The 17,326-nt window shown below is 44.2% G+C and overlaps 1 protein-coding gene across 1 annotated transcript in view; it reads left to right on the top strand.

The window, feature by feature from the left end:
- The first annotated feature begins 4,603 nt into the window (after positions 1-4,603).
- LOC139745986 (uncharacterized) overlaps positions 4,604-17,326 on the top strand; it is a 318,309-nt gene continuing 305,586 nt past the window's right edge. Inside the window, exon 1 of the mRNA XM_071656747.1 lies at positions 4,604-4,635. Within this exon, the coding sequence (XP_071512848.1) occupies positions 4,605-4,635 (31 nt within the window). The 5' untranslated portion in view covers position 4,604. The remainder of the gene's footprint in view (positions 4,636-17,326) is intronic.

The raw sequence follows: 17,326 nt of genomic DNA, 5'->3' as shown, positions 1-17,326 counted from the left end.
GAACAACAACTGACTCACTTCCCAAGCTCTCTCATCCCCAACAGACTTCATACTTGCCCCTCTTTCCAGGACTCTTGCATTTACCTCCCTAACAACCCCATCCATAAACAAATTAAACAACCATGGAGATATCACACACCCCTGCCGCAAACCTACATTCACTGAGAACCAATCACTTTCCTCTCTTCCTACACGTACACATGCCTTACATCCTCGATAAAAACTTTTCACTGCTTCTAACAACTTGCCTCCCACACCATATATTCTTAATACCTTCCACAGAGCATCTCTATCAACTCTATCATATGCCTTCTCCAGATCCATAAATGCTACATACAAATCCATTTGCTTTTCTAAGTATTTCTCACATACATTCTTCAAAGCAAACACCTGATCCACACATCCTCTACCACTTCTGAAACCGCACTGCTCTTCCCCAATCTGATGCTCTGTACATGCCTTCACCCTCTCAATTAATACCCTCCCATATAATTTACCAGGAATACTCAACAAACTTATACCTCTGTAATTTGAGCACTCACTCTTATCCCCTTTGCCTTTGTACAATGGCACTATGCACGCATTCCGCCAATCCTCAGGCACCTCACCATGAGTCATACATACATTAAATAACCTTACCAACCAGTCAACAATACAGTCACCCCCTTTTTTAATAAATTCCACTGCAATACCATCCAAACCTGCTGCCTTGCCGGCTTTCATCTTCCGCAAAGCTTTTACTACCTCTTCTCTGTTTACCAAATCATTTTCCCTAACCCTCTCACTTTGCACACCACCTCGACCAAAACACCCTATATCTGCCACTCTGTCATCAGACACATTCAACAAACCTTCAAAATACTCATTCCATCTCCTTCTCACATCACCTCTACTTGTTATCACCTCCCCATTTACGCCCTTCACTGAAGTTCCCATTTGCTCCCTTGTCTTACGCACCCTATTTACCTCCTTCCAGAACATCTTTTTATTCTCCCTAAAATTTACTGATAGTCTCTCACCCCAACTCTCATTTGCCCTTTTTTTCACCTCTTGCACCTTTCTCTTGACCTCCTGTCTCTTTCTTTTATACTTCTCCCACTCAATTGCATTTTTTCCCAGCAAAAATCGTCCAAATGCCTCTCTCTTCTCTTTCACTAATACTCTTACTTCTTCATCCCACCACTCACTACCCTTTCTAAACAGCCCCAAGTTCAATATATATATATATATATATATATATATATATATATATATATATATATATATATATATATATATATATATATATATATATAATATATATATATATATATATATATATATATATATATATATATATATATATATATATATATATATATATATATATATATATATATATATATATATTCCTTCTAACCCACTGGGAAATGAAACACGATAATTTCCCAAGTGCACTTTCCTGTCATAATCACATCATCAGGGGAGATACGAGAAAGAAATGTAACAGTCAGTGGCTATACAAGGAAGAGACGTAGCTTTCAATTTCGTTTTCTTTTTTTCTTTACCTTTTACATTCAGTATTGATTTGGACGTCCACTGGCTGCACTGCTCGTAAAAAAATGTTGGCCTCCTCTTGGTGCTGTTTCATCTTATGTCTATTTCCTCCCGTGCTGGGTACGACCCTGGCACAAGAGAATGGACCAGAAAAGGTCTTGGCCTTTGCTCTATCGTTCATCATCATCATTGCTTTACAAGTTCAATCTCCACAGACCACAGCAAACATACCTTGGTTCCTCCAGAGGAGACCAATTGAGCATACCTAACACTCCAACAACGAGACTCCCATTTTCGACCCAACCATTCCAGATGTGTTTAAAGGTGATGTGTTATCCTATTCATTTCCCCAGGGAATTATAGGAATATAAATATATATATATATATATATATATATATATATATATATATATATATATATATATATATATATATATATTGGAAAGGATCACAATTTTGCGCGTGATCAAGATATTCGTATGAGTCCACGGGGAAAATGAAACACGATAAGTTTCCAAGTGCACTTTCGTGTAATAATCACATCATTTGGGGAGACAAAAGAGAGAAATATAAGGAAGTTGATATACATAGAAGAGACGAAGCTAAGACGCCATTTGGTAAACATGCGATTGTCCAAGACATGCAACGACCGTTTATAAACTTATCATTTTACAAATCTTATCAACAATAAAGTTATCTGATTTGTATAGACCATCACTGATATTAAGATTATAATTCTTTGTGTATTTAATAATAGAAGATTCAATTATATTTCTCGTGGTAATAGACTTAGCCTTAATAACTGAGATGGCATTACTCCAGTCAATACAATGATCATAGTTTTTAACGGGATTAAACAATGCATTTGATTCTTGTCCCAATCTTATACTATTCTTATGTTGCTTAAGTCTAATAGAAAGATCCCTACCAGTCTGCCCATCATGAAATTTATCACAATTTCCACATGGCACTTTATAGATGCATTCAAGAGAATTCTCTGGTGAATTCCTGATTAAGATATTTTTTATAGTATCATTGTTGCTGAAGGCAACATTTACATCAAAGGATTCAAGCAACATGGGAAGTGAAATTAAAATCAAAAGGGAGAACTAAAAGATTCTTGGTGTCAATGGGAAGTTTGGGCTCAGCTCTATAAAATTATTTCTTTGCTAACTTAAGGAATTTACCAATGACAGATCTAGGGTACTTTAACATAAATCCAATAGAATGTATCTTCTCAAACTCATCGTCAATAAACTCTGGAATGCAAATACGTAATGCCCTAAGAAACATAGATTGAAATGATGATAATTTAACTCTGTCATGTTGAGATGAGTAATAATGGATATATGAGCATACATTGGTAGGTTTTCTGTATATGCTAAACTTAAACTTGTTTCCTTGCCTATGGATTATGCAATCTAAAAATGGTAACATATCATTATCTTCACTTTCTACAGTAAATTTGATGGAAGGTACTAAATTGTTAAGTAAGGGGAGAAATATTTGTAAATTTTCTTTTGCTTGCCAAACACAAAGAACATCTTCTACATACCTAAACCAAATTGCATTAGAAGGTAAGATATCCTCTAATGATTTTGTTTCAAAAAATTCCATATAAAGATTACTTAGTACAGGTGATCTGTCATTGATAAATCCCTTAAGTTAGCAAAGAAATCATTTTATAGAGTCGAGCCCAAACCTCCCAATGACACCAAGAATCTTTTAGTTCTCCCTTTTGATAATAATTTCACTTTATTTCCCATGTTGCTTAAATCCTTTAATGTAAATGTTGCCTGCAGCAACAATAATACTATAAAGAATATCTTAATCAGGAATTCACCAGAGAATTCTCTTGGATGCATCTATAAAGTGCCATGTGGAAATTGTGATAAATTTTATGTTGGGTAGACTGGTAAGGATCTTTCTGTTAGACTTAAGCAACATAAGTATAATATAAGAACGGGACAAGAATCAAATGCCTTGTTTAATCACGTAAAAAACTATGATCATTGTACTGACTGGAGTAATGCCATCTCAGTTATTAACTCTAACTCTATTACCACGAGAAATATCATTGAATCTTCTATTATCAAATACACAAAGAATTATTATCTTAATATTAGTGATGGCCTATACAAATCAGATAACTTTACTGTTGATAAGATTTGTAAAATGATAAGTTTATAAACGCTCGTTGTATGTCTTGGACAATCGCATGTTTACCAAATGGCGTCCTAGCTTCGTCTCTTCTATGTATATCAACTGACTTATATTTCTCTCTTGTGTCTCCCCTGATGATGAGATTATTACACGAAAGTGCACTTGGGAACTTATCGTGTTTCATTTTCCCAGTGGTCTTACAGGAATATATATATATATATATATATATATATATATATATATATATATATATATATATATATATATATACCCATAAAGAGAGCCGGGCGCTGTTCTGTCATCCCATTTTCTCTAAATACTCCAGGTTGCCCCTAATTCCTGTCTCTGTTCCATTACCTTGGCTCTCATCTCGTTTTCTACAACGAGAACCCAAAGAGTTATCGTGTTATCTCTTGTTTTCCTCCGTCTCCACCCCACCCCTTCTCCGTCTCCACCCCACCACTTCTCCGTCTCCACCCCACCCCTTCTCCGTCTCCACCCCACCCCTTCTCCGTCTCCACCCCACCCCTTCACCGTCTCCACCCCACCCCTTCTCCGTCTCCACCCCATCCCTTCACCGTCTCCTCTCCACCCATTACCCGTCTCCATCCCATCCCTTCTCCGTCTCCACCCCACCCATTCTCCGTCTCCACCCCACCCCTCTCTCTGTTCACTTGTTCTAAGTCTCTCTCTCTCTCTCTCTCTCTCTCTCTCTCTCTCTCTCTCTCTCTGTTCACTTGTTCTAATTGTCTCTCTCTGTTCACTTGTTCTAATTGTGTCTCTCTCTCTGTTCACTTGTTCTAATTGTGTGTGTCTCTCTCTCATTTCACTTGTTCTAATTGTTTGTGTGAGTCTCTCTCTGTTCACTTGTTCTAATTGTCTCTCTCTCTCTGTTCGCAGGTACAATGCTGAAGTCGATCCAGCCATCTCAAACAGGTAGCTACGGGTTTCTAACCTTAGTTCTTAATAACTGAAGCTCATATGACCTTACTCACTCTGTGAAAACAGCTTTCTCTTCATTACCAAGTAAGAGATGAATACGAAGAATTATGTATTTGTATACATATGTATATATTCTTCCTGTTCCTTTCAAACTTGTTAGATGTTATCATTATCAACATTATCATTGTTATCCTTTATCCTGATGACCTGCCGTCCAAGGGCGACTGCAGCTCTGTGGCTGCGCTACACTCAGTAGCAGGGAAAGGATGGTCTCGTTCCAAGGGAAAAGTTCTTGGTCGAGAGAGAAATGTGCTTATGTCCTTTGACGACAATACAACCTCATATATATATATATATATATATATATATATATATATATATATATATATATATATATATATATATATATATATATCATCCCTGGGGAAAGGGGATTAAGAATACTTCCCACGTATTCCCTGCGTGTCGTGGAATGCGACTAAAAGGGGAGGGAGCGGGGGGCTGGAAATCCTCCCCTCTTTTTTTTTTTTTTTTTTTAAATTTTCCAAAAGAAGGAACAGAGGGGGCCAGGTGAGGATATTCCAAAAAAGGCCCAGTCCTCTGTTCTTAACGCTACCTCGCTAACGCGGGAAATGGCGAATAGTTTAAAAGAAAAAGAAAAGATATATATTCCTACGAGTCTACGGGGAAAATGAAACACGATAAGTTCTCAAGTGCACTTTCGTGTGATTGTCCAATCATATGTTTACCAAATTGCGTCCTAGCTACGTCTCTTCGTTGAATATCAACTGACTGTTACATTTCTCTCTTGTGTCTCTCCTGATGATGTGATTATTACACGAAAGTGCACTTGGGAACTTATCGTGTTTCATTTTCTCCATAGACTCATAGGAATATGCTTCATCATGCGCAAAGAAATTGTGATCCTTCCCACCATATATATATATATATATATATATATATATATATATATATATATATATATATATATATATACAATGTTATATGGTTGCGAAGCGTGGGCTATAGATAAGAGTCATGTGGAGGAGGGTGGATGTGCTGGAAATGAGATGTTTGAGGACAATATGTGGTGTGAGGTGGTTTGATCGAGTAAGTAATAATAGGGTAAGAGAGATGTGTGGTAATAAAATGAGTGTGGTAGAGAGAGCAGAAGAGGGTGTTTTGAAATGGTTTGGTCACATGGAAAGAATGAGTGAGGAAAGATTGACCAAGAGGATATATGGGTCAGAGGTGGGGGAGAGAGGAGAAGTGGGAGACCAAATTGGGTGTGGAAAGATGGAGTGAAAAAGATTTTGAGTGATCGGGGCCTGAGCATGCAGGAGGGTGTAAGGCGTGCAAGGAATAGAGTGCATTGGAACGATGTAGTATACCGGGGTCGACGTGCTGTCAATGGATTGAACCAGGGCATGTGAAGCGTCTGGGGTAAACCATGGAAAGCTCTGTGGGGCCTGGATGTCGAGAGGGAGTTGTGGTTTCGGTGCATTATACATGACAGCTAGAGACTGAGTGTGAACGAATGTGGCCTTTGTTGTCTTTTCCTAGCGCTACCTCGCGCACATGCGGAGGGAGAAGGATGTTATTCTATGTGTGGCGAGGTGGCGATGGGAATGAATAAAGGCAGACAGTGTGTATTGTGTGCATGTGTATATATGTATGTGTCTGTGTGTGTATATATGTGTGTACAGTGAGATGTATGGGTATGTATATTTGCGTGTGTGGACGTGTATGTATATACATGTGTATGGGGGTAGGTTGGGCCATTTCTTTCGTCTGTTTCCTTGCGCTACCTCGCAAACGCGGGAGACAGCTACCTCGCTGAGGCGGGAAATGGCGAATAGTATGAAAGAAAAGAAAGAAAGAATATATATATATATATATATATATATATATATATATATATATATATATATATATATATATATATATATATATATATATATATTCTAAGTCTTCCTTTGTATATGTTCTGACTCTTGTCACACTCATCGAAGAGGTTCCGATACCTTCCACTATCATAGCCTCAACAGGATCCAGTGATCTGCGGTTGGAGTGCCTTTACGTTCCTGTGTGTTCTCAAAAACTGCCCAAGGGAATCGTAGACCAATTCCTTATCTACTGTTGGGCGGGAAGTAGGTGTTGTTAACTGTTGGCTGGTCGGGATCTGGTTCATGTGGTCATGGGCCAGGTTGGACTGCGTCGGGAACTTGTTCGTTCAACGGGTTTGGCGGAACTTGTTCGTTCAACGAGTTTGGCGGAACCTGTTCGTTCAACGAGTTTGGTGGAACTTGTTCGTTCAACGAGTTAGGTGGAACTTGTTCGTTCAACGAGTTAGGTGGAACTTGTTCGTTCATCGAGTTTGGCGGAACTTATTCGTTCAACGAGTTAGGTGGAACTTGTTCGTTCAACGAGTTAGGTGGAACTTGTTCGTTCAACGAGTTAGGTGGAACTTGTTCGTTCATCGAGTTTGGCGGAACCTGTTCGTTCAACGAGTTAGGTGGAACTTGTTCGTTCATCGAGTTTGGCGGAACCTTTTCGTTCAACGAGTTTGGTGGAACTCGTTCGTTCAACGAGTTTGGCGGAACTTGTTCGTTCAACGAGTTTGGCGGAACTTATTCGTTCAACGAGTTTGGCGGAACTTATTCGTTCAACGAGTTTGGCGGAACTTATTCGTTCAACGAGTTAGGTGGAACTTGTTCGTTCATCGAGTTTGGCGGAACTTATTCGTTCAACGAGTTAGGTGGAACTTGTTCGTTCAACGAGTTTGGCGGAACCTGTTCGTTCAACGAGTTTGGCGGAACTTATTCGTTCAACGAGTTAGGTGGAACTTGTTCGTTCAACGGGTTTGGCGGAACTTGTTCGTTCATCGAGTTTGGCGGAACCTTTTCGTTCAACGAGTTTGGCGGAACCTTTTCGTTCAACGAGTTAGGTGGAACTTGTTCGTTCAACGAGTTAGGTGGAACTTGTTCGTTCAACGAGTTTGGCGGAACCTGTTCGTTCAACGAGTTTGGCGGAACCTTTTCGTTCAACGAGTTAGGTGGAACTTGTTCGTTCAACGAGTTTGGCGGAACTTATTCGTTCAACGAGTTAGGTGGAACTTGTTCGTTCAACGAGTTTGGCGGAACCTGTTCGTTCAACGAGTTTGGTGGAACTTGTTCGTTCAACGAGTTTGGCGGAACTTGTTCGTTCAACGAGTTAGGTGGAACTTGTTCGTTCAACGAGTTTGGCGGAACCTTTTCGTTCAACGAGTTTGGTGGAACTTGTTCGTTCATCGAGTTTGGCGGAACTTATTCGTTCAACGAGTTTGGCGGAACTTATTCGTTCAACGAGTTTGGCGGAACCTTTTCGTTCAACGAGTTAGGTGGAACTTGTTCGTTCAACGAGTTTGGCGGAACTTGTTCGTTCAACGAGTTAGGTGGAACTTGTTCGTTCATCGAGTTTGGCGGAACTTATTCGTTCAACGAGTTAGGTGGAACTTGTTCGTTCAACGAGTTTGGTGGAACTCGTTCGTTCAACGAGTTTGGTGGAACTTGTTCGTTCAACGAGTTTGGCGGAACTTATTCGTTCAACGAGTTAGGTGGAACTTGTTCGTTCATCGAGTTTGGCGGAACTTATTCGTTCAACGAGTTAGGTGGAACTTGTTCGTTCAACGAGTTTGGTGGAACTTGTTCGTTCAACGAGTTTGGCGGAACTTGTTCGTTCAACGAGTTTGGCGGAACTTGTTCGTTCAACGAGTTTGGCGGAACTTGTTCGTTCAACGAGTTAGGTGGAACTTGTTCGTTCAACGGGTTTGGCGGAACTTGTTCGTTCAACGAGTTAGGTGGAACTTGTTCGTTCAACGAGTTTGGTGGAACTTGTTCGTTCAACGAGTTTGGTGGAACTTGTTCGTTCATCGAGTTTGGCGGAACCTGTTCGTTCAACGAGTTAGGTGGAACTTGTTCGTTCAACGAGTTAGGTGGAACTTGTTCGTTCAACGAGTTAGGTGGAACTTGTTCGTTCAACGAGTTAGGTGGAACTTGTTCGTTCAACGAGTTTGGCGGAACTTGTTCGTTCAACGAGTTTGGCGGAACTTGTTCGTTCAACGGGTTTGGCGGAACTTGTTCGTTCAACGAGTTTGGTGGAACTTGTTCGTTCAACGAGTTAGGTGGAACTTGTTCGTTCAACGAGTTAGGTGGAACTTGTTCGTTCAACGAGTTTGGCGGAACTTGTTCGTTCAACGAGTTTGGCGGAACTTGTTCGTTCATCGAGTTTGGCGGAACTTGTTCGTTCAACGAGTTTGGCGGAACTTGTTCGTTCAACGAGTTAGGTGGAACTTGTTCGTTCAACGAGTTTGGTGGAACTTGTTCGTTCATCGAGTTTGGCGGAACTTATTCGTTCAACGAGTTTGGTGGAACTTGTTCGTTCATCGAGTTTGGCGGAACTTGTTCGTTCAACGGGTTTGGCGGAACTTGTTCGTTCAACGGGTTTGGCGGAACTTGTTCGTTCAACGAGTTTGGCGGAACTTGTTCGTTCATCGAGTTTGGCGGAACCTGTTCGTTCAACGAGTTAGGTGGAACTTGTTCGTTCATCGAGTTTGGCGGAACTTATTCGTTCAACGAGTTTGGCGGAACTTATTCGTTCAACGAGTTAGGTGGAACTTGTTCGTTCATCGAGTTTGGCGGAACTTATTCGTTCAACGAGTTTGGCGGAACCTTTTCGTTCAACGAGTTTGGCGGAACTTGTTCGTTCATCGAGTTTGGCGGAACTTGTTCGTTCATCGAGTTTGGCGGAACCTGTTCGTTCAACGAGTTTGGCGGAACCTTTTCGTTCAACGGGTTTGGCGGAACTTGTTCGTTCATCGAGTTTGGCGGAACTTGTTCGTTCAACGGGTTTGGCGGAACTTGTTCGTTCAACGAGTTTGGTGGAACTTGTTCGTTCAACGGGTTTGGCGGAACTTGTTCGTTCAACGGGTTTGGCGGAACTTGTTCGTTCATCGAGTTTGGCGGAACTTGTTCGTTCATCGAGTTTGGCGGAACTTGTTCGTTCATCGAGTTTGGCGGAACTTGTTCGTTCAACGGGTTTGGCGGAACTTGTTCGTTCATCGAGTTTGGCGGAACTTGTTCGTTCATCGAGTTTGGCGGAACTTGTTCGTTCAACGGGTTTGGCGGAACTTGTTCGTTCAACGAGTTTGGTGGAACTTGTTCGTTCAACGGGTTTGGCGGAACTTGTTCGTTCATCGAGTTTGGCGGAACTTGTTCGTTCATCGAGTTTGGCGGAACTTGTTCGTTCAACGGGTTTGGCGGAACTTGTTCGTTCATCGAGTTTGGCGGAACCTTTTCGTTCAACGAGTTTGGCGGAACTTGTTCGTTCATCGAGTTTGGCGGAACTTGTTCGTTCATCGAGTTTGGCGGAACTTGTTCGTTCATCGAGTTTGGCGGAACTTGTTCGTTCATCGAGTTTGGCGGAACCTTTTCGTTCAACGAGTTTGGTGGAACTCGTTCGTTCAACGAGTTTGGCGGAACCTGTTCGTTCAACGAGTTTGGCGGAACCTTTTCGTTCAACGAGTTTGGCGGAACTTATTCGTTCAACGAGTTTGGTGGAACTCGTTCGTTCAACGAGTTTGGCGGAACCTGTTCGTTCAACGAGTTTGGCGGAACTTGTTCGTTCAACGAGTTTGGCGGAACCTTTTCGTTCAACGAGTTTGGCGGAACCTTTTCGTTCAACGAGTTTGGCGGAACCTTTTCGTTCAACGAGTTTGGCGGAACCTTTTCGTTCAACGAGTTTGGCGGAACTTGTTCGTTCAACGAGTTTGGCGGAACCTGTTCGTTCAACGAGTTTGGCGGAACCTGTTCGTTCAACGAGTTTGGCGGAACCTGTTCGTTCAACGAGTTTGGCGGAACCTGTTCGTTCAACGAGTTTGGCGGAACTTGTTCGTTCATCGAGTTTGGCGGAACCTGTTCGTTCAACGAGTTTGGCGGAACCTGTTCGTTCAACGAGTTAGGTGGAACTTGTTCGTTCAACGAGTTTGGCGGAACTTGTTCGTTCATCGAGTTTGGCGGAACCTGTTCGTTCAACGAGTTTGGCGGAACCTTTTCGTTCAACGAGTTAGGTGGAACTTGTTCGTTCATCGAGTTTGGCGGAACTTGTTCGTTCATCGAGTTTGGCGGAACTTGTTCGTTCATCGAGTTTGGCGGAACCTGTTCGTTCAACGAGTTAGGTGGAACTTGTTCGTTCAACGAGTTTGGCGGAACTTGTTCGTTCAACGAGTTAGGTGGAACTTGTTCGTTCAACGAGTTTGGCGGAACCTGTTCGTTCAACGAGTTTGGCGGAACCTGTTCGTTCAACGAGTTTGGCGGAACCTTTTCGTTCAACGAGTTAGGTGGAACTTGTTCGTTCATCGAGTTTGGCGGAACTTGTTCGTTCAACGAGTTTGGCGGAACTTGTTCGTTCAACGAGTTTGGCGGAACTTGTTCGTTCATCGAGTTTGGCGGAACTTGTTCGTTCATCGAGTTTGGCGGAACCTTTTCGTTCAACGAGTTTGGTGGAACTCGTTCGTTCAACGAGTTTGGCGGAACTTATTCGTTCAACGAGTTTGGCGGAACTTGTTCGTTCATCGAGTTTGGCGGAACCTGTTCGTTCAACGAGTTTGGCGGAACCTTTTCGTTCAACGAGTTTGGCGGAACCTTTTCGTTCAACGAGTTTGGCGGAACCTTTTCGTTCAACGAGTTTGGCGGAACCTTTTCGTTCAACGAGTTTGGCGGAACTTGTTCGTTCATCGAGTTTGGCGGAACCTTTTCGTTCAACGAGTTTGGCGGAACCTTTTCGTTCAACGAGTTTGGTGGAACTTGTTCGTTCATCGAGTTTGGCGGAACCTTTTCGTTCAACGAGTTTGGCGGAACCTTTTCGTTCAACGAGTTTGGCGGAACCTGTTCGTTCAACGAGTTTGGTGGAACTTGTTCGTTCATCGAGTTTGGCGGAACTTGTTCGTTCATCGAGTTTGGCGGAACCTTTTCGTTCAACGAGTTTGGCGGAACCTTTTCGTTCAACGAGTTTGGCGGAACCTTTTCGTTCAACGAGTTTGGCGGAACCTTTTCGTTCAACGAGTTTGGCGGAACCTTTTCGTTCAACGAGTTTGGTGGAACTCGTTCGTTCAACGAGTTAGGTGGAACTTGTTCGTTCATCGAGTTTGGCGGAACCTGTTCGTTCAACGAGTTTGGTGGAACTCGTTCGTTCAACGAGTTTGGTGGAACTCGTTCGTTCAACGAGTTTGGCGGAACCTTTTCGTTCAACGAGTTAGGTGGAACTTGTTCGTTCAACGAGTTTGGCGGAACTTGTTCGTTCAACGAGTTTGGCGGAACCTGTTCGTTCAACGAGTTAGGTGGAACTTGTTCGTTCAACGAGTTAGGTGGAACTTGTTCGTTCATCGAGTTTGGCGGAACCTTTTCGTTCAACGAGTTTGGTGGAACTCGTTCGTTCAACGAGTTAGGTGGAACTTGTTCGTTCAACGAGTTTGGCGGAACTTGTTCGTTCAACGAGTTTGGTGGAACTCGTTCGTTCAACGAGTTTGGTGGAACTCGTTCGTTCAACGAGTTTGGTGGAACTTGTTCGTTCAACGAGTTTGGCGGAACTTGTTCGTTCAACGGGTTTGGCGGAGCTTCTTCGTTCAACGAGTTTGGCGGAACCTGTTCGTTCAACGAGTTTGGTGGAACTTGTTCGTTCAACGAGTTTGGCGGAACTTGTTCGTTCAACGGGTTTGGCGGAACTTGTTCGTTCAACGAGTTTGGTGGAACTCGTTCGTTCAACGAGTTTGGTGGAACTCGTTCGTTCAACGAGTTTGGTGGAACTTGTTCGTTCAACGAGTTTGGCGGAACCTGTTCGTTCAACGAGTTTGGCGGAACCTGTTCGTTCAACGAGTTTGGTGGAACTCGTTCGTTCAACGAGTTTGGTGGAACTCGTTCGTTCAACGAGTTTGGTGGAACTCGTTCGTTCAACGAGTTTGGTGGAACTTGTTCGTTCAACGAGTTTGGTGGAACTCGTTCGTTCAACGAGTTAGGTGGAACTTGTTCGTTCAACGAGTTTGGCGGAACCTGTTCGTTCAACGAGTTTGGTGGAACTCGTTCGTTCAACGAGTTTGGTGGAACTCGTTCGTTCAACGAGTTAGGTGGAACTTGTTCGTTCAACGAGTTAGGTGGAACTTGTTCGTTCATCGAGTTTGGCGGAACTTATTCGTTCAACGAGTTTGGCGGAACTTGTTCGTTCATCGAGTTTGGCGGAACTTATTCGTTCAACGAGTTTGGCGGAACTTATTCGTTCAACGAGTTTGGCGGAACCTTTTCGTTCAACGAGTTAGGTGGAACTTGTTCGTTCATCGAGTTTGGCGGAACTTATTCGTTCAACGAGTTTGGTGGAACTTGTTCGTTCAACGAGTTTGGCGGAACCTGTTCGTTCAACGAGTTTGGCGGAACCTGTTCGTTCAACGAGTTAGGTGGAACTTGTTCGTTCAACGAGTTTGGCGGAACCTGTTCGTTCAACGAGTTTGGCGGAACTTATTCGTTCAACGAGTTTGGCGGAACTTATTCGTTCAACGAGTTTGGCGGAACCTGTTCGTTCAACGAGTTTGGCGGAACCTGTTCGTTCAACGAGTTTGGCGGAACTTATTCGTTCAACGAGTTTGGTGGAACTCGTTCGTTCAACGAGTTTGGTGGAACTCGTTCGTTCAACGAGTTTGGCGGAACCTTTTCGTTCAACGAGTTTGGTGGAACTCGTTCGTTCAACGAGTTTGGCGGAACCTGTTCGTTCAACGAGTTTGGTGGAACTTGTTCGTTCATCGAGTTTGGCGGAACTTATTCGTTCAACGAGTTTGGCGGAACCTTCGTTCAACGAGTTTGGCGGAACCTGTTCGTTCAACGAGTCTGGTGGAACTTATTCGTTCAACGAGTTTGGCGGAACTTGTTCGTTCAACGAGTTTGGCGGAACTTATTCGTTCAACGAGTTTGGCGGAACTTGTTCGTTCAACGAGTTTGGCGGAACTTATTCGTTCAACGAGTTTGGCGGAAATTATTCGTTCAACGAGTTTGGCGGAACTTATTCGTTCAACGAGTTTGGCGGAACTTGTTCGTTCAACGAGTTTGGTGGAACTTGTTCGTTCAACGAGTTAGGTGGAACTTGTTCGTTCAACGGGTTTGGCGGAACTTGTTCGTTCAACGAGTTTGGCGGAACCTGTTCGTTCAACGAGTTAGGTGGAACTTGTTCGTTCAACGGGTTTGGCGGAACTTGTTCGTTCAACGGGTTTGGCGGAACTTGTTCGTTCAACGGGTTTGGCGGAACTTGTTCGTTCAACGAGTTTGGTGGAACTCGTTCGTTCAACGAATTTGGCGGAACTTGTTCGTTCAACGAGTTTGGTGGAACTCGTTCGTTCAACGAGTTTGGTGGAACCTGTTCGTTCAACGAGTTAGGTGGAACTTGTTCGTTCAACGGGTTTGGTGGAACTTGTTCGTTCAACGAGTTTGGCGGAACCTGTTCGTTCAACGAGTTTGGTGGAACTTGTTCGTTCATCGAGTTTGGCGGAACCTGTTCGTTCAACGAGTTTGGCGGAACCTTTTCGTTCAACGAGTTTGGCGGAAGCTGTTCGTTCAACGAGTTTGGTGGAACTTGTTCGTTCATCGAGTTTGGCGGAACTCGTTCGTTCAACGGGTTTGGCGGAACTCGTTCGTTCAACGAGTTTGGCGGTACCTGTTTGTTTAACGAGTTTGGCAGAACTTGTTCGGTCAACGTCTATCAATCAGTACGTAACCCAATCTATTCCCGTTGGTCCCTAACTGCCAACTGACTACACATTTCCACTCACCACTCCTGTTCATCTTTTTCATTCACTCCGGCTACTTTTTGCCCAACAGTGATGCCCTCATCACTCACTCATGACTCATCACCCACTCATGGGTCATCACCCACTGATGCATTCAAATCGCTCGCCACAAATAACTATATCCCTTGCATCAAAGTTGAGGATGTGGTCTCGCATTTTCTCCCAAAACACTCGCCTCTCTCTCTCTCTCTCTCTCTCTCTCTCTCTTCCTCACTCCTCTCGCTTTCAAGATCATGAGTGAAAATATCGACACATCTCTCATAATCTGGTACTCACTTGCCTTATATTCTGTACTTAATCCTCACAACTCATCTTTCAACGGGAGTGCCACACCATCCTTTGCTCTCACCCTCATGCTCACCCCAGGCACTATCATGACACATTCCCTCCTCATTCTTCCCCCTTCCCCTTAAGCTTTGTTTCACTCAGAGCCAGAACATCCAGGTTCCTTTCTACAAATACATACCACTTGTCCCTCCCTTCTTCTCATCCAGACTGCATCCACTACATTCATACGGGGAAGATGAACACTCCTCGCTTGCCTTATCTATTCGTTTCCACTTTCAAAATTAAGATATAGGGGGAAGGGTTGGTTTCTAGCGCCCTCGACTTCCCAACGCGCCTTTTTAATTCTTCTAAGACACGCAGCAGATGATATCTGTTATGTATACAACGACTGGGATGGGGTCGTTCTTCAAACGATCCATACGAGTGCCTGTGTCTTTTCGTTGCAGACGATGTACCGAACTGTAACCCTGGGACTGGGGATCTCAGTTTGGAGGGAGGTGACGGGGTGGAGAGAGAGAGACAGAGAAAGGTGCTGTAGTTTCATCCCAGGGTGTCTCACAAGGTCCAGAGAGAGAGAGAGAGAGAGAGAGAGAGAGAGAGAGAGAGAGAGAGAGAGAGAGAGAGAGAGAGAGGTTTTTTGGAGTCTCTTAACAGAGCACAAGAGACCAAAGGCCATCCTTTATATCCGTTTCGGACGTGGAGGGTGTAGAGAAATACGAGAATAATGATGAAAATGTAGCTTTTCTGTCTTTATGTGAAGATGCTCTAAGCCTTGATGACTACACTGTTGTGCACCAGCCAGGCTGTGGGGGGTTATATGAACCTGAAGGCGGCGCCTTCCAACAGCCTGGGCCCAACACGGGTTACAGGGGTAGAAGTCCTACCAAGAGTTCACCATTCACCAGGTATTCTGCCTTGTGAGACGACCATAGAAGAGGGACTGGAAGGTGGAGATGGCCCCCTGGGAAGGGTAAAAAAAAAAGGCCAGACGACGCCTCAAATGATAGACTCTACAACAAGCCATGAAGCGAGATTTCTCCACGACCCAAAAGTTCCCGGCTTCGTTGATAATCCTGTTGCGTCTGACTGGGTCGACAGCCTTGAGCGAGACTTTACGGTGGACGAGAGCCATAGAGGTCTGGCATTTAACCCTGGGTGGCGCTACGTAAACTCAAGGGAAAAGAGGACGAAGCCGTCGGGTGATGGAGTGGGATCTTTCTGTCAACAGATAACTGAGAATTTATGGTGTTTGCCGTGTCTGTGGAAGCCGAGCGAAGAGCACAAAACTTTCGCTGAGGGCCGTCTTGGGCTGGGCTGGAGGTGATAGCCACGCATCGTAACTCACTGATTATGGCCTTGTTGACTTCGCTACCAAGGGGAAACTTATGGCATCCTAACCGATCAGCGAGGAGAGAGAGAGAGCTAATGGCGAGGGATGAGATACGCTTGGGCGACTTGATGGGAGGACTCCTTGTAGGTTCTTCGGTGATGGGTGGAGGGTAACACTTACGACCAGGTCTCTGTAACTAATGTCTGGGTGACGATGATGACGAAGTGATTGTTAATAAGCTGAATTACATCGTCGGAGCAGGGAGTGATTACAACCTGGATAATAAGCTCGCGTGTACTCGTTCCAAACTGCCCAAGTGGCTTTCGCTGCCCCGAAAGCCACTTTCGTGTGTTGCAGCGTGTGGGAAACAGGGTTTCCTCGCTGCGAGTATTGCACGGGTTGCTTCGCCATCGAGGACCTTCCAGAGGTTAACGCTGCCGTGGTAAGAGACACTGTCTCACTTCTGCATGTTCCTTGACGAACGTGATCCAGGGCACGTCGGGTGGGTGAAGCCGAGCGGATCTCTTACAGAAGAAGCGATGACAGAAGTGCCACGAGGGTGCTGAGGTCATTTTTCTTCCACTGAACTTCGAAAGTCGTCTGTGCTTCGCAGGTTTTGTCCAGAGACATCGAGAAATTAATGTCCCACATGACGTTTGGCCACATAAGTCGGGTGGTCACAGGAGCGCAGGACCGATGCGCTTGGAGTGACAGGGTGACACTTTGTAGGATTTTGCAGTATTTTCAACACGTATAAGAAAAAGTCTTAGAGATGTTGGTCCTCTACCTCAACATGGCATTACCCTGGCACACGTGTCCTCGACTCCAAGAGCAACTGTGGAGCTGCTAAGGTGCTAATGTGCCATGACAGTGCGACACATACACTGTCGGTGTGGCAAGGTGGATGATACCGGAGTATATGGTTAACTCAGACTGGCTTGGGTGTGCGCCCTGGGCTGTATCAACCCACAGGAAGATGAACACTGAGGCGGAACTCAAGTCTCAGCCACACACACTTGGTCGCACTTGGCCTCTCTCAGGGTAACGAGAGCATGAACCGACCCGACTATATCAACCCGCTCATGAGTGTGTTTTCAGAGAATGGGACGACACACGGCAACAGTGAAGGTGGTGAGGTGGACCGTGCATGTGGAGCTCCTGAGCAACCTTGCCTGTGGCCACGGGTGTGGAATGACTCTGAAGCT

Source organism: Panulirus ornatus, chromosome 63, assembly GCF_036320965.1.
Source record: "Panulirus ornatus isolate Po-2019 chromosome 63, ASM3632096v1, whole genome shotgun sequence".
NCBI lineage: Eukaryota > Metazoa > Arthropoda > Malacostraca > Decapoda > Palinuridae > Panulirus > Panulirus ornatus.
This window is presented reverse-complemented; position numbering and strand designations above follow the sequence as displayed.